The sequence below is a fragment of the Neltuma alba genome, unplaced genomic scaffold (genome assembly GCF_004799145.2).
Source record: "Neltuma alba isolate B1F8T4 unplaced genomic scaffold, ASM479914v2 tig00000241_pilon, whole genome shotgun sequence".
In the NCBI taxonomy this organism is placed as follows: Eukaryota; Viridiplantae; Streptophyta; class Magnoliopsida; order Fabales; family Fabaceae; genus Neltuma; species Neltuma alba.
This window is the reverse complement of record NW_021631975.1, coordinates 87,127-112,244: the sequence shown is the minus strand read 5'-3', so window position 1 is coordinate 112,244 and position 25,118 is coordinate 87,127. Positions and strand designations below refer to the sequence as shown.

The 25,118-nt window shown below is 39.4% G+C and overlaps 1 protein-coding gene across 3 annotated transcripts; it reads left to right on the top strand.

Moving 5' to 3' along the window:
* The first annotated feature begins 430 nt into the window (after nucleotides 1–430).
* LOC114761356 (external alternative NAD(P)H-ubiquinone oxidoreductase B3, mitochondrial) lies at nucleotides 431–23,980 on the top strand. Of its 3 annotated transcripts, XM_028950806.1 has the most exons (11): nucleotides 431–635; nucleotides 924–1,059; nucleotides 1,167–1,223; nucleotides 1,722–1,928; nucleotides 2,166–2,416; nucleotides 21,155–21,377; nucleotides 21,498–21,602; nucleotides 22,090–22,362; nucleotides 22,437–22,558; nucleotides 23,125–23,244; nucleotides 23,353–23,980. In XM_028950806.1, exons 1-11 carry the CDS (start codon nucleotides 547–549, stop codon nucleotides 23,438–23,440), a joined length of 1,671 nt encoding a protein of 556 aa, XP_028806639.1. In that variant the 5' UTR covers nucleotides 431–546; the 3' UTR covers nucleotides 23,441–23,980. The 3 variants fall into 3 exon arrangements, with proteins under 3 accessions (XP_028806639.1, XP_028806571.1, XP_028806714.1); XM_028950738.1 differs by having other exon boundaries at nucleotides 924–1,170; XM_028950881.1 differs by lacking the exon at nucleotides 1,167–1,223 and having other exon boundaries at nucleotides 432–635.
* The last annotated feature ends 1,138 nt before the right edge of the window (nucleotides 23,981–25,118 follow it).

The following is a 25,118-nucleotide window of genomic DNA, read 5'->3' as shown; positions in this document are numbered from 1 at the left end:
AGCAACTTAATAGCAATTCCTATGTTAGATATGATAAATTATAAATATTGATAGACTTAAAAATTAAAATCTATTTAAATTAAATTTTTTGTCTTTTTTGTCTTTCACTTATTTAAACATATGTTTTTAATAGTTATTCATTGATGAAAATAAACTCCGTTATCACCAATTTATTTAAACTGTGGCAACCTTTAGTTGTACCATTTGCTTTTTATTAAGATCACCAATTTATTTTCATGTTGTATTTTTCCTTATCACGTGAAATGTGATACAGCCTAGCAATCAACTCCACGGTACGATCATGGTAAAAAGGGGAAAAAACTACACGGCGCGGTAGTTGTGTCTCCCCATTGTTCGGATTCTCGATGGCCCACTGCTCCATAGCCAACTGCCGTATAATATACTAAGAAGAAAGAAGTTACCAGATTCCTCTGCTCCATTCTCTCTCTTTTCGTCCTATATTTTCTCGCTGTGTCATTTCCCGGAATTTTGGACTCGGATCTTTTTGCCAGAACCTTGCAGTGAAATTCACAAAGCCGGAGAGAAATGTGCAGCTTCACTTTCTTTCAACGGGTATCTAGAGCTTTTCACGACCATTCCTCGCATTTCAAACTTGTCGTCCTCTGCACCGTAAGGTCTGATCATCAGATACTCTTTCAGTCTTTCGCTAATCTCCTTTCGAAATAAAATTGAATCGAAATATTCCTGAATCATGAATTCTCAATTCAAATTAAGTAGTACCGTTTTGATGATTATTTTTTAAATGATTCTCTGCTCCCATTTGCTACTTTGACTCTCCGGATCAAAGCGGCTGATTTTTTTCTTTTTATTTAGATTCTTGCAATTAGGCACTAGTTAAATCTTAGTGAATAGATCTATGGAAATTGTGAATTGCTCTGAGACGAATACTTTGCCTGATCCAGTGGAGGCGGTCTTTTGGCTTATGCGGAGGCTGCTTCATCTGGAACAATCAACGACAAGAAGGTGTTGGTGCTGGGAACCGGTTGGGCAGGCACAAGCTTTTTGAAGAATCTCAATAACCCGAGATACGAGGTTCAGGTGGTATCGCCTCGTAATTATTTTGCATTCACCCCCTTGCTTCCTAGTGTTACATGCGGTACGGTCGAAGCACGCAGCATTGTTGAACCCGTTCGCAATTTTTTCAGGAAGGTGACGAAAAAGCCTGTTGGACTAAATTTCTACTGCTGCAGAGTTTAATCGTTGTTAGTAATTTCTCATATTGAATCCTTTTGTGAGGAAGCTGGCCTTAAGGAAGGAGGATATGACTTAACTTGTTACAGGGGCATGTAACATTTCATTTCATCTGTCAATTTTTAGCCATCCATCCTTAACGTCATAGACACTATATAATAACTGTTGACGCCAAATTACGTATCAGATTGTCATTCGTTATAGTTGTGAAACTGTTTGTTTGGTTGACTGCTTGCTCACGTCCCAAAGGTCCATCTGTGAGATGGGAAAAAATGATTGGATCTTGAAAACGCATGTTTAAAGCCTCTGAAATGTAAATACTAACTTTATTTAAGATGTATTGCTATGTTTTCCAATTACTATAATCAAAAACAGTTTTGGGGAAGGAAATTGCCTGACTAAGATTTTGCTAGATGCTATATACTCATGAGTCGTATAATTAGTAGATTACGTCAGTAAGAGGAGACACAGGATGTAACTAGGACCTTTTCTTGTCTTCCTATGAGCAGAAAAAGGTCGACTTTCAATTCAGTGAAGCAGAATGCGTGAAGATTGATGCAGAAAACAGGAAAGTTTACTGCCGATCCAGTGTAGAAAATAATTTGAAGGAGAAAGAAGAATTCGTTTTGGATTATGACTACCTCATCATAGCCGTGGGAGCTAATGTCAACACATTCAATACTCCGGGAGTGGTGGAGAATTGTCTTTTCTTGAAGGTAACTTCCTTGACCATTAGCCCTTGTTATTTGCCATTGAAATGAATTGTGTACAGAAATGAGGAACAGTTTTGCCTTGCTTCCCCCCCCCTTTTTTTTTTACTTTTCTGAAAAGGTAAGTTGAAGTGACAAGGAATACAAATTCGTCGATTTGGAGACTCTAGTACAGACTGGATTCTTTTTATGCATGTTTACAAGCTTTTGGTTTGTAGTTACCTTGTGGATATGCATGGGCAGGAAGTAGAAGATGCTCAAAAAATCAGAAGAGCAGTTATTGACTGCTTTGAGAGAGCAAGTCTGCCAAATGTTAGCGAAGAAGATAAGATGAGAATTCTTCATTTTGCTGTTGTCGGAGGTGGCCCAACTGGAGTGGAATTTGCAGCATCACTTCATGATTTCGTTAATGAGGATCTGGTCAAATTATATCCCAAGATAAAAGATTTTGTTAAAATCACACTTCTGGAGGCAGGAGATCACATTTTAGGAATGTAAGTTGAACTCTCACAAATCATATGCCCTCCTTTTTGTTAGATGTTGGGTGGGGTTGGCTTTGCCCGTGTGAAATGTTGAAGAACTTGTGCATGTTTTTAAGTTACTATAAAAATGGCAAGGTTTATGGTAAGAACTGAGGTAATTTGAAAGCAATAAACTCACACAAACACTCTACTGGATTTCACAAGTATCTCACTTGTTCACTCACAGTAGCCAATTAGGAGTATCTCCATAATGCTGAGATAATATTATTGTAGAAGGTAACGACTCTAGGGTGTTGAAATAATTCTTCTGTATATTTACTGTATTATTCGGTCAAATATATACAAGAAGGAGATGTACAGGGCCGATCAAAGTGGCCTGATTTCATGCGATTACAATCAACGTAAAAAAGGAAATAATATCCCTAAAATCTTCTACTCATATCTATAATTTCATTGCTGTATCTTCTCCTAATAATCCGCGGTATATTCTACACTCCCCCTCAAGTTGGAGCATAGATATCAATCATGTCCAACTTGCCTATGAGAAATTCGAACTTGTCTTTGGGAAGTCCTTTTGTGAGGACATCAGCGGTCTGCTCCCTTGAAGTGTATACCTGAGATCAATCAATCCACCATCAATCTTTTCTCTTATAAAGTGTCTGTCAATTTCCACATGTTTCATTCGGTCAGGCTGGACAGGATTATGGGAGATGTTGATCGCCGCCATGTTGTCGGAGTAAAGTTTTACGGGCAGATTTACACCTGTTGTTAGTTCTTCAAGCACTCGCTTTGCCTATATACCTTCACAAATTCCAAGGGCAATGGCCCTAAACTCTGCTTCAGCACTGCTTCTGGCCACCACATTTTGCTTCTTACTGTGCCATGTGACTAAGTTACCCTAGACAAATGTGAAATACCCTGAAGTTGATTTTCGATCATCCTGATCACCTGCCCAATCTGCGTCTGTGAACATTTTAATATTCCGTTGGCCATTTTTCTTGAAGAGGAGACCACGTCCTGGTGAACCCTTTAGGTACCTTAGAATTCTATACACCTCATTTAGATGTTTCAATTTTGGGTCATGTGAGTGTTGTTGGCTTACCACACTTACAGCAAAGGCAATGTCTGGTCGTGTGTGAGATAAATATATCAGTTTTCCCACCATTCGTTGGTATCTTCCTAGGTCAACTGTCTTTCCTAGGTCTTCGTCATCCCCAATCTTGTCTGTACGTATGGGGGTGTCACTTGGCCTACACCCAAGCATCCCGGTTTCTTTCAAAAGATCCAGGATATACTTTCTTTGTGAGATGTAGATTCCCTTTTTTGATCTGGCCACTTCCATTCCTAGGAAATATTTCATCTCTCCTAGGTCCTTGACCTAAAATTCCTTACTTAGAGCCCCCTTGATACGATTAATCTTTGATAGGTCATTTCCTGTAAGCACAATATCATCTACATATACTGCAAGTACCGTGATTTTCCCATTTAGATGCCTGAAGAACATAGTGTGATCACTCTGTCCCTGTTTGAATCCTTGTGTTTTGAGGACACCAGTGAACCTCTCAAACCATGCTCGGGGAGACTGTTCCAGTCCATACAGCGACCTCTTTAGTTTGCACACTTGGTTTGCCTTTCTTTCAGGGAATCCTGGGGGCAACCTCATATATACTTCTTCCTTCAATTCACCATTGAGGAAGGCATTCTTTACATCCATTTGATAGAGTGGCCAATCTAGGTTTGCTGCCAGTGAGAATAGAATTCTAATAGTATTTAGTTTTGCCACGAGTGCAAATGTTTCTGTATAATCCATGCCGTATACCTAAGAGAAGCCTTTGGCGATGAGTCTCGCTTTATACTTGTCAAGGCTGCCATCTGCTTTGTATTTTAGAGTGAACACCCATTTGCAACCTACTGCCTTTTTTCCTTTTGGCAAGTCAACTATATCCCAAGTATGGTTGTTCTTCAAGGCTTTCATTTTTTCCATAACTGCTTGTCTCTATTCCGGATGGGCCAGGGCTTCCTCTATGCCATTTGGGATTCTGACATTATCAAGGTGAGAGACAAAAGCACAATATTTTGATGTGAGGGCCTGATAAGAGACGAACCTCTCAATGGGATGTCTGGTACATGTTCTGGGTTGTTTCCAGATTGCAATAGGCAGGTTAAAATCATTTGGTTCCTGTCTTTCTGTAGCCTCTTCTCTTTCATGTTGCATTTGGTCTGGATCAGTTTCTGGTTCGGATTCATGGGTTATTTCAGTAGCTTGAGGAACAGTACCTGTCTTGTGTCTTCATGCATAGGTCTGTATTTGTTTAGATGTGTCTCCCCCTAAGTCAGTAACCTCCTTATTACTTGTAGGTATTGTTTCACTCTCAGGGTCCTCAAAGACAGGGAATGGGTCAAATAGGAGCTCAGTTTCAAGTTTTCCGGGTTCATGGCCTGAGGTTTCTTTATTAGTCTGAGATTCACTCCAATTCTCCCCCTGAATTGAAGACTGGGAGTAAAACGGAATGGTTTCATGAAAGGTAACATCACACATGACATAAAGACGTTTGGAAGTAGGATCGTAACATTTGTACCCCTTTTGAGCGCTAGAATAGCCCAGGAAGATGCAACGGATGGCTTTGGGATCAAGTTTGTGATGGTGATGGAGGTAGACATACGAGGTACACCCAAATACACGCAGAGGCAAGGTATTTTCCAAGTAAGGAAGGTTGTAGTGAGTGTGAAGTACTTGCAAGGGTGTTTTGTATGACAAGGGTTTACTAGGCATTCGGTTGATGAGAAAAGTGGCAGTGAGGATGGCATCATCCCAGTGGTATTTGGGTACATTGCTACTAAACATAATGGCTCTGGCTCTGGCAGTTTCAAGGATGTGGTGGTTTTTTCGTTTGGCAATGCTGTTCTGTTGAGGTGTGTGTGGACAGGTACTTTTATGAAGGATGCCGTGTTCTTTAAGGAAGGATGACAGGTTGGTGTTGAAGTATTCAGTGCCATTGTCAGTGTGAACAATCTGAATTTTTGTTTGAAATTGTGTGTGGATCATGTGATAGAAGTCAACGAAAGTGTGATAAACATCAGTTTTATCTCTCAACAGGAAGACCCAACTTACACGGGTGTGATCGTCAATAAAACTTATGAACTGTTTTGACTGCGTGCGATTGGGACCACGAGTAGGTCCCCATAGGTCACTTTGGATAATGGTGAAGGGTTAGGACGCACGATAAGAAACATTTGTAAAGGAGGTACAATGATGTTTAGCACGTTCACAAGCGTCACAGTAAAATTCAGAACAATCTTTATTAGAGCAAATAGAATGGAACATTTGTGCCATAACTCAAAGTCACTGGTCCTAGGGAGAGACACTTTATTACAAGAGCTAACACGGTGATCAACACAATCATCCAGGTAGTGAAGACCATCAAACTCCTTAGCAACGCCAATCGTTGTCCCCGTCAACAGATCCTGAAAAACACAATAAGTGGCAAAGAAATCAACATGGCATCTTTCTTGTTTCGAAAGTTGACTCACATATAACAGATTGCATTTCAAGTTTGGAACATGTAAGACAGCATGCAAAGTGAGTGTGGCAGATATCTTAATACTCTCAATACCAGCAACTACAGAATCAGAGGCATCGGCAATTTTAACTGGTGGTAAGGATGTGGTAGGTGTATAAGAAGAGAAGAGAGTGATATCATCAGTCATATGATCAGAGGCTCCAGAATCAACAATCCAACAATGTCTAGAACTCATACCTTTGATTGTGGCCAAAGCTTTAAAAAAGTTACCTCGTTTAACTATTGTAGCAACCGGTGGCTTTCTAGCTTATTGATTGTTCTCTAATGCAGCAAGACGTTCTAGGATTTTGCTTAGTGCATCATCAGGGCGTCCTGGATTTAGCGAGGCAGAATCCTCACTTTGAGATGCTTCAGCTACATAACCACGGCCTTTTCCCTTCCGGGGTTTCCAATCAGCTGGCTTTCTATGGAGATCCCAGCATGTATCTTTGGTGTGGCCCTGTTTGTTACAGTGCTCACATGTGGGTCTGTTTGGTGTTGCTATGTTGTTGATTAGTGGAGCGAACAGCAAGTGTAGAGGGCTCAATGGTGGGAGGCCGAGGAGTGGTGTCAATTTTCATCATAACCTTCTTACGTGAGTCCTCGCTTCTTGGCATGGCAAAGGCCCCACGAATTGAAGGGAGAGGATCCTGACTTAAAATACGACCTCGGATATCATCAAAGGCAGGGTTGAGGCGAGCTAACAGTTCAAAGAGGTGCTCCTTTTCAAGTTTCTTTTTATTGTTGGCAGCATGGGAAGCGCAGCACGGACTGTCGTCACTGATGAGATCTAATTCCTGCCAAAGGGTAGTTTTGGCAAGATAATAATCTCCCAAGGAGAGAGACCCTTGTTTTAGGTCCCACAATTTTGCTTTGAGGTCAAACACCTGGGACGCGTTTTCTTCATCCCTGTAAGCTTCACGGACTGCCTCCTACATCTCACGTGCAGGAGAGAGGAACATAAAACAACGCTTGAGGGCAGGAGCCATGGCATTCACCAACCACAAACAGACCATAGCGTCCTTGGTTCTCTAGATTTTCACGGCTTTCGCATCGGATGACGGTGGGGGCGGCGGGTCACCAGTGATGTGGCCGAGCTTGCCACGACCTTCAAGGGCAAGCCGGATCGACTGTGCCCATTCACGATAGTTGTCGCCGGAAAGCTTCTCCAGGACAATCAGAACGGCTGAGCTTTCGAACCCAGCGGGTACAAGGCGCGATGCGCCACCAACAGAGGAGCCTCCTGTCGCTGGCGAAGTGTTCGACTCGGGCTGGGAGAGTGTCTCCTTCTCGCTGCCAGAAGATTCAGTCATCATCGTCATTTCCCCTCACGAACGCTCTGATACCATGTAGAAGGTAACGACTCTAGGATACTGAAATAATTCTTATGTATATTCACTGTATTATTTGGTCAAATATATACAAGAAGGAGATGTACAGGGCCGATCAAAGTGGCCTGATTTCATGCGATTACAATCAACGTAAAAAAGGAAACAATATCCCTAAAATCTTTTACTCATATCTACAATTACATTGCTGTATCTTCTCCTAATAATCCGCAGTATATTCTGTAATTATGCACTCATATGCCAGCCATAAACTGATACTAGCATATTTATAGACCTAAGTACAATGAAGAAAATAACAGAACATCCCTGCTTTATTGGGATAAACATCAAATAGAAACAAATGGACTTAGAGGACTCACATAACGTCTATAAGAGTCTAATATTCAGCTAACAAACCCTGACTCATTCAAAATAAACAATTAATAAATATTAAATCAGAAATAGCAATGACTTGGTCAAGTCTAAAGATTCTTCCCCACTTCTTCTCCTCTGATAAGTTAGGATCCTATCACTATTCCCTCCTTCGAAAGTCAACTTGTCCTTAAGGCTGAAAGTAGGAAATTGTTGCTTAAGAAGGTCACAATGTTCCCAACTTGTCTCCTCAGTAGGTCTAGACTTCCATTGGATTAGCAGTTCTAGTGAGCGCCCTTTCCAGCAATGTGATAGCACCTTCTCAGGTTCTAATAGCAGCTCAAGATTATCAGAAAGTGGTTGTTCAGCAGGAGGAGTGGCTAGTGGTTGGCTATGGGCAGGGCACAATAAAGAGACATGAAGAAAAGGATGGATTCTTGCTGTCATTAGTAGTCAAGCTCATATGCAACAGGTCCCACCTTCCCTTACAAGGACCAAAGAAATGGGGTGAAAGGTTGGAATATTTTATATGAGCAAGAGAATGCTGTTTGAAGGGTTGTATACGAAGGAACACAGCATCTCCTATGTTAAACTCAAGCTCTCTACAGTGTGAATCAACATAAGTCTTCATGTGGTCGTGTGCCTTCTTCAACTTAGCACGAAGTAAGCAAAGCATGTGATCTCTAGTCTCAAGTTTTTTAGCAAGGTTAGCAATCTGTGTTTCCCCTCTTACGAATGGGTGAAGGGGAGGAGGATCTTTGCCATATACTACTTTGAAGGGTGTAGTATTAGCTGAGGTATGAGAGCTGGTATTAAATGAATATTCTACGCAGCATAAAAATTTTACTCTAAGAACAACCCCTTAGGTAAGCTTGCAAGCAATGATTGACCACTTCTGTTTGCCTATCTGTTTAAGGATAATATGATGTACTTATCCTTAAACAGGTTTGGCTTAGTTTAAATTACTCTTACCAAAATGTACCGAGAAAAAGAGGGTCCCAATCTGAAACAATAGAGGAAGGCATGCCATGCAATCAAATAACCTCTTCACAAAAATGTGCCACCACATATTTAGCAATATAAGGATGCAACAAAGGAATCAAATGGCAATATTTGCTTAAGTGATCCACTACCACCAGGATGGTATCATACAAACCAAGTTTAGGCAACCCAACAATAAAGTCCATGAAAATATCCTCTCAAACCTGTTTAAGCGCAGAAGGGGTTGCAAAAGACCAACAGGGGAAAGAGTTTTGACATCAATTTTCGTTTTAGGCTAGTCTTTAAAAATCCTCCATGACCAGTTGGGAGAAATATGCACCTCTTCAAGTAACTTGGCGTGAAGTGAAGAGCTACTAGGAACAGCTAGACGCCTATTGAAAGACAATTTTCCATCTACTAATGTATAAGCTGGCTTGGAATCAGGATCCCCATTCAAAGCAGCAACAATTGGGCTAGCGTGGGGGTCAAGTGATAATGCTTCTTGCAGTTCCCAAAGTCCACAAGGATAGGTACCACCAAGTGGAGGAAATCGGCATGTTGAGGTCATGGTGAGAGTGCATCAGCTCCTGTATTCTCTTTCCCTGCTTTTTATATAATGGAGAAATCAAACGGAAGAAGTTTAAGGATGAGGCGCTATTGATTATTGGTAAGAGTACGCTGGTCAAGCAAATTGGTAAGAGTACGCTGGTCAAGCAAATTTCTAAGGCTGTGATGGTTTGTTTTGACTATGAAGTGATGACCTAACAAATAATGGTGCAATTTCTGCAAAGCAAGCACTAGTGCTAACAATTCGCGGTCATAAGGAGACTGGTACGTCTTCGAGAGTGAAAAACCCTTGCTGCAAAAGGCAATGGGATGATTGTCCTGCATAAGAATGGCACCCACACCCTCCATAAAGACATCACATTCAATAGTAAAGTAAGAGTTAAAATCTAGAAGTTTAAGCACTAGGACAGTAATCAAAGACAATTTGAGCTTATCAAAAGCCCTTTGAGCCATAAGGGACTAACAAAAAGCATTCTTCTTAGTCAGTTTAGCAGGAGGTTGAGCAATCATACTGTAATTCTTGACAAACCTTCAATAGTAGTTGTTGAGTCCCCACAACCCACAAAGTTCAATAACATTAGAAGGTATTGGCCATTCTCTTATAGTGTTGATCTTGTCATAGTCCATTTGCACCCCTTGAGTTGAAACTCAATGCCCCAAGAATGTCATGCATGAACACCCAAATTCGCATTTCTTAAAGTTAACAAAGTATGAATGTTGCTACAAGGTTTGAAAAACAGTTTTGAGGTGTTACTCATGCCGCTAAGGAGAGCGATGGTATACTAGAACATCATCGAAGAAATCAGCACAAATTTTCTATGGTAAGGCCTAAAAAGATCATTCATAGTAGATTGGAAGGTAGCTAGGGTGTTGGTAAGGCTAAATGGCATCACCGCAAATTCATAATGTCCTTTATGCGTTATGAAAGCTGTTTTGTGAATATCTACCTCTAAGACTTTGATCTGATGATAATCAAAGCATAAGTCAATTTTAGAAAAATGAGCTGCACCACACAATTGATCTAATAACTCATCAATGTTGGGAATGGGATATTTATTAGGTATAGTGATCTTGTTAAGGGCCTGATAATCAATGCACATGTGCCATGAGTTATCCTTCGCCATTAACTGGCAAAGGTACTTGAGCTAGGCTGAATGAGCATTTTGTGCAAAACTTCTTCTACTTGTTGCTCAATTTCATTTTTGTGCAAGTAAGGATAACGGTATGACCTTAAACTAGGGGGTTAGGCATTTGGCAGTAATGGAATGGCATAATGGTGTTCTCTTAAGGGTATTAATGTCTTTGGTTCATCAAACACAGCATTAAACTCAATCGTAAGCTCATCTAAATTTAATGGTCCGGTACTGTTTGGTGCAAACATCATGGAATGAAGTTCAGCGTTTTGGTTTGCATGAGGAAGTCCTTGCAGCTTATACCTTTTACCATCAAGCCAGAGATTGTGTTTAGAGAAGCAAGCCACGTAATGCCCAGCACTAAATCAAAACTAGCCAAAGAAAATGGATAGAAGTCTTGTTTTAATGTCAAACCTGGAAGCTTAACTTCAATATCCTTGAATACGAGGTTGCGATGAACTATTCTTCCACCACCAATTCGGATGCTAAAGGTAGGAACTAAAGTTGGCAACTTCAATTCAGTGACTAATGACTCCGAAATAAAATGTGTGGGGCCGCTATTTACTAGGAGCAGAACACTACAACCATGAACTAAACTCCAGAGTTTCATTGTGGCAGCAGTGGGTTGACCCAAGATTGCATTAAATGATACCTCAGCTTCCTCTAGTTCTGCTGCCTCCACAGGCTCTGAAATTTCAGGCACTAGATTCCCATCCTCATCAACTTTTACCAGGGAAAAAGAAGAGGAAGTGCAATGATGACCCTGTTTGAAAGTCTCCCCATAGCGAAAGCACAGCCCCTTATCACGCCTTTGCTACCTTACCTTATCCCAAGAATTGCCCTTTGAGTTGTTCAGAGGAGTTGCATGCTAATTTTGCATCGCAAAGGCCCTGAGTACAAGTTGTGAGCATGTTGCAAGGGGAGGAGAGCACCTTTTTCTCGTGCAGTAATGTTCGGGTAAGAGGGTTGGGAGGTGCAAATTGGGCCTGTGAAGAATTAGACTTGGGCCCGCTTGCTAGTAACATCTTCTTACGGCAAGACTGGCCACATGATATACTGTACGCGGCTTCTGCATGTGCACATTTGACTTCAATTGCGCGTTCAGCACCTTGATAAAAAGCTCAAGGAGGCAGTGTTCTAGCCAGTTGGATACGTGCAATGCCCTCCTAGCGAATTCCTGTCTGTAGTCGTGCACCGAACCTGTTTGACGAACAGTGCAAAGATGCTCATCTGGGTTCATATACTCAAGTGGCCTATATGTTCCCGTGGAATCTTGACTAGCTCGTCCCAATACAATTTTGTTCTCTCAGAATTCACCTAAGAAAACAAGTCCAAGGCATCTCCTTCATGCATGGAAGCTACATCAACTTTAAGATCCTTCGGTGTCTCATAGTATCTGAAATATTTCTCTACCTTAAGGACCCATACTGTCATTACTTTGGAAATTCAACTTTGGTATGAGGAGGTCTCAGCCCCTTTCTATATATATCTAAATCATTATTGTTGTCATTGGCCTAGTGGCACGACCTACCTCTCCAGGAGTACCTTGAGCTGATATAGTCTCCAAGGTTGCCACTTTCTCAATCAAAACATCCAAAGCTTCAAGTCATGAAGCTATTGCTACAAAAGGGTCTCCAGCAAAAGGGTTTTCATCATTTGGATTGTTGTTGCAGGAAGAACACATCTCAACCATGGCTTTGATGCCCAATGGTAAGAATCGAGTTAATCTAGAAACAATAAACTCACGCAAACTGTTGTGACCCGGCTTTAATACTTAACAGAATGGAGAATAAACTGATGATAATAAAACAGATCAGTCATAAATGAGGAAAATACTGAGGCTTTGATATTAATGTTTCAACACTGAATCAAGTTACAGTAAGTTTTCCCTGATTCTAGCTCAAAGCTCTATTTCCCTAATTACAAAATAGACCACGTCCAGCAACAAAAGATTACACTGGAATTAATATGACAAACTTAAATACAGCAACTTCCCATGGCATTCGAGAGGCCAGGTCTCTCCCTCAATATTCTCCCTCTAAAACTTCCTTACCCTCTCTCAGTTCTTTCAAAATAATATAGGCTCCCCAAAAGTAATTCTACCCACCCTACCAGGTTTAAGACCCATATGACTAGTGGTAGCTGCCACTCAGAGTTGTTCCTCAATTCCTGGAGCTCTGGGGTGATTGATTTGACCAGTGGTTTCAACTTCTTCCCTTGATTTTCTCATTTTCCTCCCATAAGTCTTCCTAATGCCAACGGTTATATCATTTCCCACCCCTACAAGTTTCACCTTGTCCTCAAGGGGAAAGCCTGGAAACTAACTACTGATGGTGGCAGCGTTTGCCCATGAATTTTCAAATTCAGGTAGATCCTTCCATTTAATCAGAACATCCAACTCCCCATTGATGAGTTTCCGAGCTTTTCGAATTTCCTGGGGTTGCACTTGTAATTCTAAGTCCTCGGACAGTATTGGAGGAAAGTTAGGTGTCACAATAGCTGGGTGGACTGACTTTTTCAGATTTGAAACATGGAAAACCGGGTGAATCCGAGCTGTGGGAGGGGGTTCCAATCTATATGCCACTGTCCCCACTTTTTCTAGGATCTTAAAAGGGCCATAGAAACGAGGACTTAGTTTCTCATTGAGTCTTCTTGCCAAGGTTCGAAGTCGATAAGGCCTAAGTTTAACATAGACTTGTTCCCCTACTTCAAAATGCACTTCCCTTCGATGCTTATCAGCTTGTCCTTTCATTCTGTTCTGGGCTCTGCTAAGATTTTCTTTAAGGGCAGCAATGACTTGGTTCCTCTGCTGAATCTGCTCATTTACAGCTTCCAGTGCAGAGGGTTCATCAACCAATTTCAGGAAGGTAGGAGGGTCTCTTCCATACACAGCTTTAAAAGGGGTCATGTTTGCTGCAGTATGATGTGATGTGTTGTACCAATATTCAGCCCAAGGTAGCCACTGAACCCAATGGTTAGGTTTCTCGCTGGTAAAACAGCGTAAATAAGTTTCCAACCCCCTATTTAACACCTCCGTTTGGCCATCGGTTTCAGGGTGGTAAGCTGAACTAAGGCACAACTGAGTTCCAGCCTACTTAAACAGTTCTTTCCAGAATTGACTCACAAAGATCCTGTCTCTATCCGATATAATGGACTTAGGGAAACCATGCAATTTTACAATTTCATTCACAAATTTTTCAGCAACATCTTTTGCTGTAAAGGGGTGTGACAAGGGCAGGAAATGGGCATATTTGGAAAGACGATCCACCACAACCAGTATAACATCATACCTCTTAGATTTAGAGAGCCCAGTAATGAAATCCATGCTAATATCTTCCTAAATTCCTTGTGGAATTGGTAAGGGCTGCAACAAACCGGTAGGAGAAAGAGCTTGATATTTATTTTTCTGGCACACATCACATTGAGCTACATAAAGTTGAATGTCCTTCTTCATACCTTCCCAATACACAACGCTGGACAGCCTCTTGTAGGTTCTTAGATAACCGGAATGGCCCCCCACGGGAGAATCATGATATTCTTTAAGTAACAAGGGAATTTTGGTAGATTTTTTTGGCAATACCAGCCTCCCCTTGTAATGCAAACAGCCTTTTTCAATACTGTAACCTTCGACTTCCCTTGGATTAGTGATGAGTCGCTGTACAATTGATGCTAATTTCGGGTCAGATTGCACCTCCTTTTCCCAGTCTTCGATTTCATCATATTGCCACATGGAAAATCCCATCATCTCTATAGATTCATCCTGCCTTGACAAGGCATCAGCAGCCCGGTTTTCCTTGCCTGGCTTGTAAACTATTTCAAACTTAAACCCCATTAACTTGGATACCCATTTCTGCTGGTTCTCTTCCACAATTCGCTATTCCAGCAAGTATTTTAGAGCTTTTTGGTAAGTCCTGATTACAAATTTGTGTCCCCAGAGGTAGTGACGCCATTTCTTAACTGCCATAACTATAGCCATGAGCTCCCTTTCGTACACTGAGCACTGCCGAGCCCGGTTGGACAGTTTCTGGCTGTAATGGGCTACTGGTTTTCCCTTCTGCACCAGCACGGCTCCCACACCAGTCCCCGAAGCATCGGTTTCCAGTTCGATGGGAATTGAGAAATCTGGCATTGCTAGTACTGGAAGTGTTGTCATGGCTGTTTTGAGCTCTTCAAAGGCTGTCTTAGCTTCTGGAGTCCATTTAAAAGCATCCTTTCTCAACAAGTCAGTAAGAGGACTAGCTATCTTTCCATAATTTTTAACAAATCGCTGGTAGTAACCAGTGAGCCCTAGGAGCGTTAGCTTAGAATAACTAGTAGGATTTCTTAGTAACTAGATAAATGGCATGGTTTTTCAGGAGGAGGAGAACAAGTACAATGTTTTATTCTTTTTTTAATTGTTTTAAGTTGAATTTGAAACTAACATTCAAAACAACTTACATAGTGTTTTATTACTCACTAGTCTATTATCAAAGGGGTTGATCAAAACCACAAGAAATGTAATACGTACTATGAGAGTATCAAGCGAAAGCATTAGCATAGTGCATATTTTTTATGGAATTAACTCCAGAAAGTAGGTATTTTGCGATGAAATTAACTCTAGAAAATAGATATTATTCAATGAGAAATTTCTCTGGAGAGTGTAAGTCGTATGGAGCTTATCTTATACAGAAGGAAAGCAACCTCATTGCATTCGAGAGGCACAGAAACTCTCTCAATTCACTCGCCACATTTCTCATGCATTCACCTCCTCCCTCCAACAACTGTTATATAGCCCCTCTCACTAGCTGTCAAATAGCAAATACCACAAATACCCATGCTCACATGGTTCCCACCCTGCACTTCAATATTACTGTAATTTCTATGTGGTAACAGCTCGTATATTTCATTGAGAATAGAGTGTTACATATATAGGGAAAAAGAGAGAATAAAATCAGATCTGATTCTACTCCTAGAATCTCGGATAATAAATACAGATTACAAGAGAAAACAAGTCCCATGATTTTAGGGGTCCTAATCTCACACACAAAAGGAAAACTAGGTCACATGATAATAGGCCTATGAAATTGACAGAAAGCCCAAATTTCCTCCAACACTCCCCTTCAAGCTGGTGAATAGATATTGATCATTCTCAGGTTGTCTACAAAGCCTTCAAATTTCTCTTGAGTGAGAGACTTAGTCATCATGTCAGCTGTCTGTTGTCCTGAAGGAATATAGGATAAATCAATCACCTTTGATTCCAGTTTCTCTTTGATAAAGTGGCGATCAATCTCTACATGTTGATCATTCTCAGGTGTAGTCATGATGGATAGGATTATTTGCTATCTTAATGGCTGACATGTTGTCACACCATACTTTGATTGGTTCATTATCATAGATTTTGAGCTCCTTTAATAACCTAACCAGCCACATTCCCTTGCAAATTCCAAGTGCCAATGCTTTATATTTAGATTCAGCTGAACTTTGTGACACCACTGGTTGTTTTTTGCTTCTCCAAGTTACTAGATTTCCTCATAAATAAGAGCAATACCCTGTGGTAGATCTTCGGTCTGTCTTAGATCCTTCCCAATCAGCATCAGTAAACATCTCAATACCTCTAGTATTTTTCTTTGCAAAGTACAACCCTTGTCCTGGTGTCCTTTTTAAATGCCTGAGAATTCTAAAAACAGCAGTCATGTGTTCCTTTTGAGGATTGCTTGAAAATTAGCTAACTACACTAACCAGGTAGCATATATTAGGTCTAGTATGAGACAAATAAATTAATTTTCCTACTAGTTTCTGACATCTTTCTCTATTTACTGCTGTACCATTAGGTCTTATGATCAGTTTCTAATTAAGTTCCATTGGAGTGTTTGCTAGTTTTGCCCCCCAACATTCCTGTCTCCTTTAGAAGGTCTATAGTGTACTTTCTTTGTGACACACTGATCCCTTGGTATGTGCGAGCTACTTCCATCCCTAGAAAATACCTTAGAGGTCCAAGATCCTTGATCTCAAATTCGGCTAACTTCCCTTTCAGCCTAACAATCTCACTTGAGTCATTTCCTGTTAGCACTATATCATCAACATATACAATAAGATTAGTTATCTTATCACCATAGCACTCAACAAATAAAGTATGGTTAGCTTGGCTTTGGCTATAACCCCATTTCTTAATAGCTTTAGTGAAATGTTCAAACCAAGCCCTAGGAGACTGTTTTAGGCCATATAAGGATTTGTAGAGCCTGCACACTTTGTGAGAGTTTTCTAATGTTCTCAACCCTAAAGGAACTTCCATGTACACTTCCTCTTCAAGGTCACCATTTAAAAAGGCATTTTTGACATCTAACTGGTGTAATGGCCAATCTAGATTTGCAGCAAGAGAAAGTAGGATCTTTATAGTGTTGAGTTTTGCTACTAGGGCAAATGTCTCCTGGTAATTAACATCATAGGTTTGAGTAAACCCTCAAGCCACTAACCGGGCTTTATATTTGTTCACACTACCATCAGTACTTACTGCCTACCAACAGTCTTGCCTTTAGGTAAATCAACAATTTTCCAGGTTTTGTTTTTGTACAGAGCCCGTAGTTCTTCTTCTATGGCTGCTTTCCATTTAGGATGAGAAATAGCCTCTTTAAAATTCTTTGTAATAGATTCTCTTTCCACATTCACCACAAACATTTTCAACTTGGGAGATAGTTTTTGATAGGAGACATACCTAGCAATTGGGTGCTGAGTGCAACTCCTCTTTCCCTTCCTCAAGGCAATAGGCCAATGTAAGTCTTCAAGACTTGCCTCAGGTACAGATTCATGGCTTTGCATTGGTGTTTGAGTGGGCTCTTCACCATTAAGCTGCTGTTTAGATGACACCCTAGACTCTTCCTCCCTAGTCTCGAATGGGTTAGGTGTGGCAAGGGATTCAAAGGGATTTGTATGCTGAAAGTCAGATTTGGAAGAGGGACTGGGCAAGGAATTTGGTGAGTTCCAGGACTATTTTCTGCAGTGTTTTCGGTGGAATACTAAGGAGGGACATTTGGTGTGTGAGGAACAGGGGGTAAGAGTGGAACCGTAGCGGAATTGGGTGATGTGAGGGGTTCATAAACTTGCTGTCCAGAACCAGAAAAATCAGAAAATTTATATTGATGATCATTCTTGGTATCACAAATAAGCCATTCACTCACACCTCTCTCCCTCTGAATGGTTAATTTGTTGAAAAAAGGTAGTTCTTCGATAAATTTCACATTCATACTGACATAGACTTTGTTATTGTCAGGACAAAAACACTTGTAGCCTTTTTGATGTGAGGGATATCCTAAAAAAATGGTTTTAATAGCTTTATGTTCTAATTTTTCACAATTATCATTTAAAACATAAGCTATGCACCCAAAGATTTTTTGAGGAATTGTAGTAATAAGAGGTGAATTTGGATAAGTTTTCTGGAGTTTCTGAAGAGGAGTGAGGAATTTTAAAACTTTTGATGGCATTCGATTTATGAGGTATGCAGAAGTTAAAATAGCATCCCCCCAAAATCTGTTTGGCACATTATTTTCAAACATAATTGCTCTTGCGACTTCCAGAAGGTGCTTATTTTTTCTTTCGGACACACCATTTTGCTGTGGTGTATGGACACAAGAAGTTTGATGATGAATTCCATTGTTTTCCAAGTATGTTTGGAATGATATATTTAAATATTCCTTTCCATTGTCACTCCGAAGAACCTTTATTGAACTTTGAAATTGATTTTGAATAAGTTTATGAAATTTTTGAAAAATCCCAAAAACCTCAGATTTTTGCCTCATGAGATAAACCCATGTTAACCGAGTATGATCATTAATAAATGTTACAAACCATTTGGCCTTAGAATTTGTTTCAAACTTTGATAGACTCCAAACATCACTATGTATGAGAGCAAATGGTTGAGTGGGTTTATAAGGATGAGGAGAATAGGTATTTCGAACTTGTTTTGCAAATTGGCAAGTTTTACAATGAAAATTAGATATTGTTTTATTATCAATGCTTGGAAACAAGAATTACATGTAGCGTAGACTAGGGTGGCCTAACCTATATTCCTAAAAGTAGGAAGAGCAGCTTGAGCTTGAGCCTTATTCGGTGGTGATCCGCAAAGGTAGTAGAGCCCATTACCTTTGCATTACCAATCATCTTCCCCAAGGTCAAGTCTTGAAAATTACAGCAATGTTTGTCAAAAATAACAAGGCAATTGATCTGAGAAGCAACCTTTCTTACAGATAGCAGATTGCACTTAATTTCAGGGACATATAGAACATCTTTTAAAACAATCTCATCAGATATATTAATAGTTCCAGATCCCATTACTTTGGCATATTGTCCATTGGCAACTTTAACAATATCATGCTCAGAAAATTCAGAAAATTGAGAGAATAATTCTTTAAGACCTGAGATATGGTCTATTGCTCCAGAATCCACTACCTAAATATTTTTTGTTTTTACTGTACCACTAAGAGCCTTAGTAAGAGCTGTACTTGCTTGTGCTAAAGTGATTGAAGGGGTATTTTTCTCACTTGGTTTAGCCGAGACAGGTGCATGTTTTTCTAAGATTTTTCTTAAAACTTGAAGTTCTTCAGTGCTCAATAACCCCCCCTCGGATTTCCTGAGCTAGCTAATAGCCCTTGCTTCTAATTGGTAGGCTTGCTGTGGAGCTTTCAACAGACCTCCTTGGTGTGACCACCTTTGTTACAATGGTCACATCATCTTTCTGGTTTTTTTCCTTTTGCATCTCCCTAATTCCCTTTGACAACCATTGCTGACATCTCATTAAGAGACTTCGAACCAGTTTGAGTTAGCATCTTTCGACTTTCTTCACAATAGACTAGATTGAATGCCTCCTCTAAGGATGGGAAGGGCTTCATACTCATGATTCTTCCTCGTACCTCTTCAAATCCATCATTCAGGCCAAGCAAAAAATCATAGCACCTTTTTTATCAATGAGTTGCTTATAGTATATTCTATCTTTGGTACAGGACCACTCATAAACCTCGTAAAGGTCAATTTGCTGCCAAAGCTTGATTAGTGCAGTGAAATATTGAGTGACAGTCTTGTCATCTTGAACTAACTGGCGTAGGGTACGTTTTACTTGGATAATAGCCGCTGTATTTTCTCTAACAGCATAAGTCATTTTGGCAGAATCCTAGATTTCCTTCGCTGTAAGTGCAAGCAGATAGCTTTCACTGATATCAGCTGTCATTGAGTTCACCAACCAAGTCATTACCATGTTGTTTTTGGCACTCCAGATTGCAATTTGAGTCTGATCAGCGTCTGAAGGTGGATCCTTAGTCAGATACCTTTCTTTGTTTTTCCCTCGAACAAACATCAAAACGCTTCTGGACCATTGGAGGTAGTTATTTCCATTGAGTCGATGTGTGATCAACACTGGGGGAAGAGAATTAGATGTCACATTCGACATCCTAAGGTGCGACGAGTTGTCTCCACCATGATCCCCTCCGTATGATCCTGAACTAGTCTTGGTTGAGCCCTCCTCGCTTGAAGATGAGCGTGCGCCCTCATCCTCAGTATGGAAGGCTCGTGGCTGAATCATTAGGGCTGCCTTAAACGTCATAGGTTGGACGACCAAGGCTTTGATGCCATGTAATTTCTATGTGGTAACAGCTCGTATATTTCATTGAGAATAGAGTGTTACATATATAGGGAAAAAGAGAGAATAAAATCAGATCTGATTCTACTCCTAGAATCTCGGATAATAAATACAGATTACATGAGAAAATAAGTCCCATGATTTTAGGGATCCTAATCTCACACACATAAGGAAAACTAGGTCACATGATCATAGGCCTATGAAATTGACGGAAAGCCCAAATTTCCTCCAACAATTACTCTTCTATCCAACATTTTTCTTTTCACATGAATTCAAACGAAACTTCCATTCTCTTGCTATAGTCATTCTAGCTTGTTCTATGATGTCCTGACATGGATGGTCCCTCCTTTAGATCGTCGTACTCAGGTTGATTATCTGTGCACAGCCGTGATGATTTAAACAGATTTAAACTTTTGTTCCAACAAAATTCCAACTCTTTTAAGATTCCTTTGATATCAGTTGCCATTGGTGGGTAAGTTTCCAACCTGCAATTGAAACACCTAATCCACTCGATTTTGCTATTCCTTGTGACTCCCCATCATAAGCTTTCCCCGAAGGTATTCACAGATCCATCAACCTATAAAATGTAACGTTTGTCATTTTGACTTTTGCTATTGTGAGTGTTGTCCCTACTTCACCCTTAGAGTGTAGGCATTGGCCAACTGCTTGTCTTGTTAGGCTCTAAACTGATGTAAGCATATGCAGAAGTTTTTAGAAACTAGAAAAATGGCGTGGTTTTTAGGAGCACAAGTTGTAGGTTTTCTGGCACGTAGAGATTTTAGAATATGGCACAGAAACGAACTATGTCTGAGTTTGTGATTGTCTGAAAGTTTAGGCTGTTATGGGCGCCTTTAGCATTATATTTCCCATAAGTGTCACTTTCACTTACTTTAACAGAGTAGAATATTGAAAAGAACAAGATGAACTGACGAAAGGGACATATGAATGAGGTGGTTGTTAAAGATATTCGCTGCACTTGGTGGTTGTTGAAGGTGAACTGATAGCTGAGATTTTATTCTGAAGAAAGTGAATCATTATGCTTTACGTTATGTTGTCTACATTCCCAAAAAATTTAATGAAGTTGGTGGAAGTTTACGTATGGGATTCAACTATTTACACACACACACTGCAAAGGAGTTATTGATATCCGAGTCTGCTGTTACCAGCTATAAAATGCAAGCTTATAACATGCTCTTTTTCTGCAGGTTTGACAAAAGAATCACTGCTTTTGCTGAAGAAAAGTTTCGAAGAGATGGTATAAATGTGAAAACAGGATCCATGGTCGTGAAAGTGTCTGAGAAAGAAATCTCTACTAAAGAAATGAAAAATGGAGGAAAAATTTCTGCTATTCCTTATGGAATGGCTGTCTGGTCAACTGGTATTGGCACTCGTCCGTTCATTAAAGATTTCATGGAGCAAATTGGTCAGGTATGTCCTTGGAATTTTGGCATCATGTTTTTTCTGATTCATATCTCTCTTCTATTGTTTGTATTAGAAATGAAGTTTATTTTCCTATGATATTCACTGAACATTGCCTCTTGGGAACAGGCTAACAGGCGTGCTGTAGCTACAGATGAATGGTTGAGAGTTGAGGGATGCGACAATGTGTATGCACTTGGTGATTGTGCTACAATAAACCAGCGAAAAGTCATGGTACCTAGTACAACGTCTCCATCACTCAAATGATCTTGCTTGCCAGCATGCAAAAGACTAGCTTCTGATATTTCTGTTAAACGCATTCTCTTCAGTGGACTTTTTAATATAATATGGGACCTCACTTTCATTTTTGCAATTCCTTTTAATTTGATTTTCTTTACAGTAAGACATTATGCATAGGCTTTTGTCAATTTAATTTTGGTGAGTACAGACTTTGATAAAATCATTAACTATTAGACATGGAAAGCACATCTTTCCTAATTAACTGTACTTTAACAAGATGAATTTAGTATTAAGATATACTCCCATTGACAATTAGGGGCTGGTATTAAGTGATACAATTACAAGCTATTTTAGGTAGAATTAGCATAGGCACCAACACCAAGACAAAATCTGAAATTTAAAATGTCCGTACTTTATTGATTTCAAGTGCGAATATTCTTTTTGCTCTTCTTAATTTGGGAATTGCATTTCGGCGTTATAGGAAGATATTTCTTCAATCTTTAAGAAGGCTGACAAAGACAATTCAGGAACACTTACGGTCAGAGAGTTTCAAGAGGTCATTGATGATATCTGTGAAAGATACCCTCAGGTTGAGCTATATTTGAAGAATAAGCAGATGAGCAGTATTGCTGATCTTTTGAAGGAATCCAAGGAAGATGGTGAAAATGAATCCGTTGAACTGAATATTGAAGAATTGAAGACCGCACTTTCCAATGTGGATTCTCAGATGAAATTTCTTCCTGCTACTGCACAGGTACATGTCATGTTATTTCACCAGTGGTTAACAGAATCTGCATGATTCTGAGTGCTTAGGAATCTGCTTATCAGGTTGCTTCTCAACAAGGTGCCTACCTAGCCAAGTGTTTCAACCGGATGGAAGAGTGTGAGAGAAATCCAGAGGGTCCTCTCAGATTCAGGGGAGAGGGTCGCCATCGGTTCAAACCCTTTAGGTAAATGAGCTGCAAGTTCTCTGTGTCCAGTCTCTTTTATTTAGCGAGAATACTTTTGAAGCGGTGCGGTAAATATCCTGCGTTGGGACAATTGACTACTGTATCAAGCAGTACTCGTTTTTTCCCCCCCACAAGCATCATGCAGTACTTTTGAAAAATACAAGTTTGTTTAACTTTAATATTTGTACGAAAAATTGTAACAATAATGGTGCAGTATTGTGCAGCGCACATAATTTGAAGAATGAATTGCACTGTTTATAATTCATAAATAATGTAACTTGTTAGAGATAGATTTGCATACTAGTTTTTGCATGAACATAGCAATCCTTTCAGAAAAGCTTGAATTGCTATATCGATTGTTCATGTCTTGCCCAACTCAACATTTACTTTTTATACTGTAAAAATTTTCATGCATCGTAAATATTCTTAAATTCTTAACTCTTAATTTATATAGTAATTTTTTTTTTATTTTGAAAGAATTATGGCCCCTGTAGAGAGGGATTCGTTGCTATGCTCCATAGATAATTACATTTCCTTCTTTGTACATGTTTTACTGTTATCTCTAGGTACAAGCATTTTGGGCAATTTGCTCCTCTTGGAGGGGAGCAGACAGCTGCGCAGCTTCCTGGGGATTGGGTATCAATAGGCCGCAGCACCCAATGGCTATGGTATTCTGTGTATGCAAGGTATTCATTTATTCTCAAAACCCTTTAATTTTTTTTTTTTTTAAAGATAGCATGTAAATATATTGCCCCAGCAACAAAATTATAATGCTGAATCAATCCTTTGAACAGCAAGCAAGTGAGCTGGCGCACTAGGGCCCTAGTGGTATCAGACTGGACAAGACGTTTTATTTTTGGGAGGGACTCAAGTCAAATCTGAGCGACTCTGACGTGTTCCACGGTCTTTCAGTGGTAAAGTTTGCATGCAGAGCTCGTGAAGGAATCTTGAACTTCATTAAAATAACACAAAATCTGCATCACCTAGTAATTTCTTATTCTTTTTTTGATACAAGGTAATTTCTTATTCTTTGAATAATATAACCCAAGCAAACTGAGTCAGAACGAGGCCTCATTCAACTATGAAATGCTCGTATGTGTCCTCCCCCAACTGATCCCTTGGTCCTTTTTTTTTTTTTTTTTCCTGCTAAAGCATAGGTATCCTCTTATTGGAGGTAATTCTATTCGAGATACTGTCGGGTACTAAATGTGAGTACTTCTCCCAATAGGGATTCAAACCTTGATTCGCCAAGTTGTGAGGAACTAGCCCTTTCTGTTAGACCTAACTTTTTAGAGAAATTGAAGCATTAGTGGCTCGCCAACTTTTGCTGTTCGCGGGGCCATGCTAGGTGATATTAGCTTCCTTCCCGGGAATTTCCCAAAAATAAAGATATAGATATTTATTATATTCCTCCTTGAATTACTCGATGGTTGCGGTCTTTTTTCTATTTTCTTTTTTAAATTCAGAGGCATATCATTTGTCTTGTGTTAAATCATTTTTTGATTTCAGTCTGTTTTTCATTTCTTTTGTATTGATACTGTATATTGTTTTTCGCAATGCTTACAGATGATAGCTACTCTTCCTTGAATCATACGTGTCAAATCCAAGAGCGGTTCCCAGCTCATGTTTACAATATCAAAAGTGAATTTTGTTAGAGCCTGATTTTCTTTTTAAAATGGAAGAATCCCAATAAAATAATTTTAACATTCCAAATTCCAAAATGGTCACACTAATTTTCAAAATATCAAATCAATATTCATGATCAAAATAGAATTTTGAAATATTGGTGATTTTATAATATTACCTTTTATTTTAAAACAATGCCAAGCCATCATGGCTAATTGGTGACAGTGACTACTCTTCGAATCCTATTTAGAAATTACTTTTAATATGTTTTACACAGATTAAGAAAAATTTTAAACTTCATTAACTCATTTAAAACTTAATAATTTTATAACTTTATTCCTATTTGATATACATTATACTTTATATAAATAAAGTCAATACAAATTGTGGGTAAAATTGTGCGTACATACAAAAAATTTCTCTTAATGCACTATAAATAGGACAAATGAAGTATGTGTTTTGGGCAAGATGGTTAAGGTGGGATTCTTGGATTCCAAAAAAATTAGTGATCATTGAGCCACCCATTCTCCTTGATATAATGTGAGATAATGTACCAACAAGGGTTGGGTTTAGCAGAAGGCATTAATCCCTCATAATATGGTGAACTAATGTTCGAATTTCCTCTAGGAGAGGTGCCTACATTTAGTGCCTGACATTATTTTGAATACGATTGCCTTCAATAGGAAGATAACTATGTTTTAGTAAAAATAATAATAATAATAATAATGTAAGATAACGTATAAGATAACTATCAAAGTAAATGACCTGTTAAAAATCATTATTTACTATACTAATAACAATATTTATGACATTTTTATCAGGCTTTATCATTTTATTAATGTCATTTACAACTATTATTTTATTATAAATTATGTTTTAAATCATTTACTACACTACTAAAGGTATTTATGACACGTTTATTGAGTTTTACCAG

Bases quoted from the DNA above. Each gene is read 5' to 3' on its own strand.
- LOC114761356 (XM_028950738.1), top strand. From the start codon at position 547: ATGTGCAGCTTCACTTTCTTTCAACGGGTATCTAGAGCTTTTCACGAC. The intron at 2,417-21,154 runs GTAAGTTGAACT...CTTTTTCTGCAG, and splicing joins GGAGATCACATTTTAGGAAT to GTTTGACAAAAGAATCACTG. The intron at 22,559-23,124 runs GTAAATGAGCTG...TGTTATCTCTAG, and splicing joins CATCGGTTCAAACCCTTTAG to GTACAAGCATTTTGGGCAAT.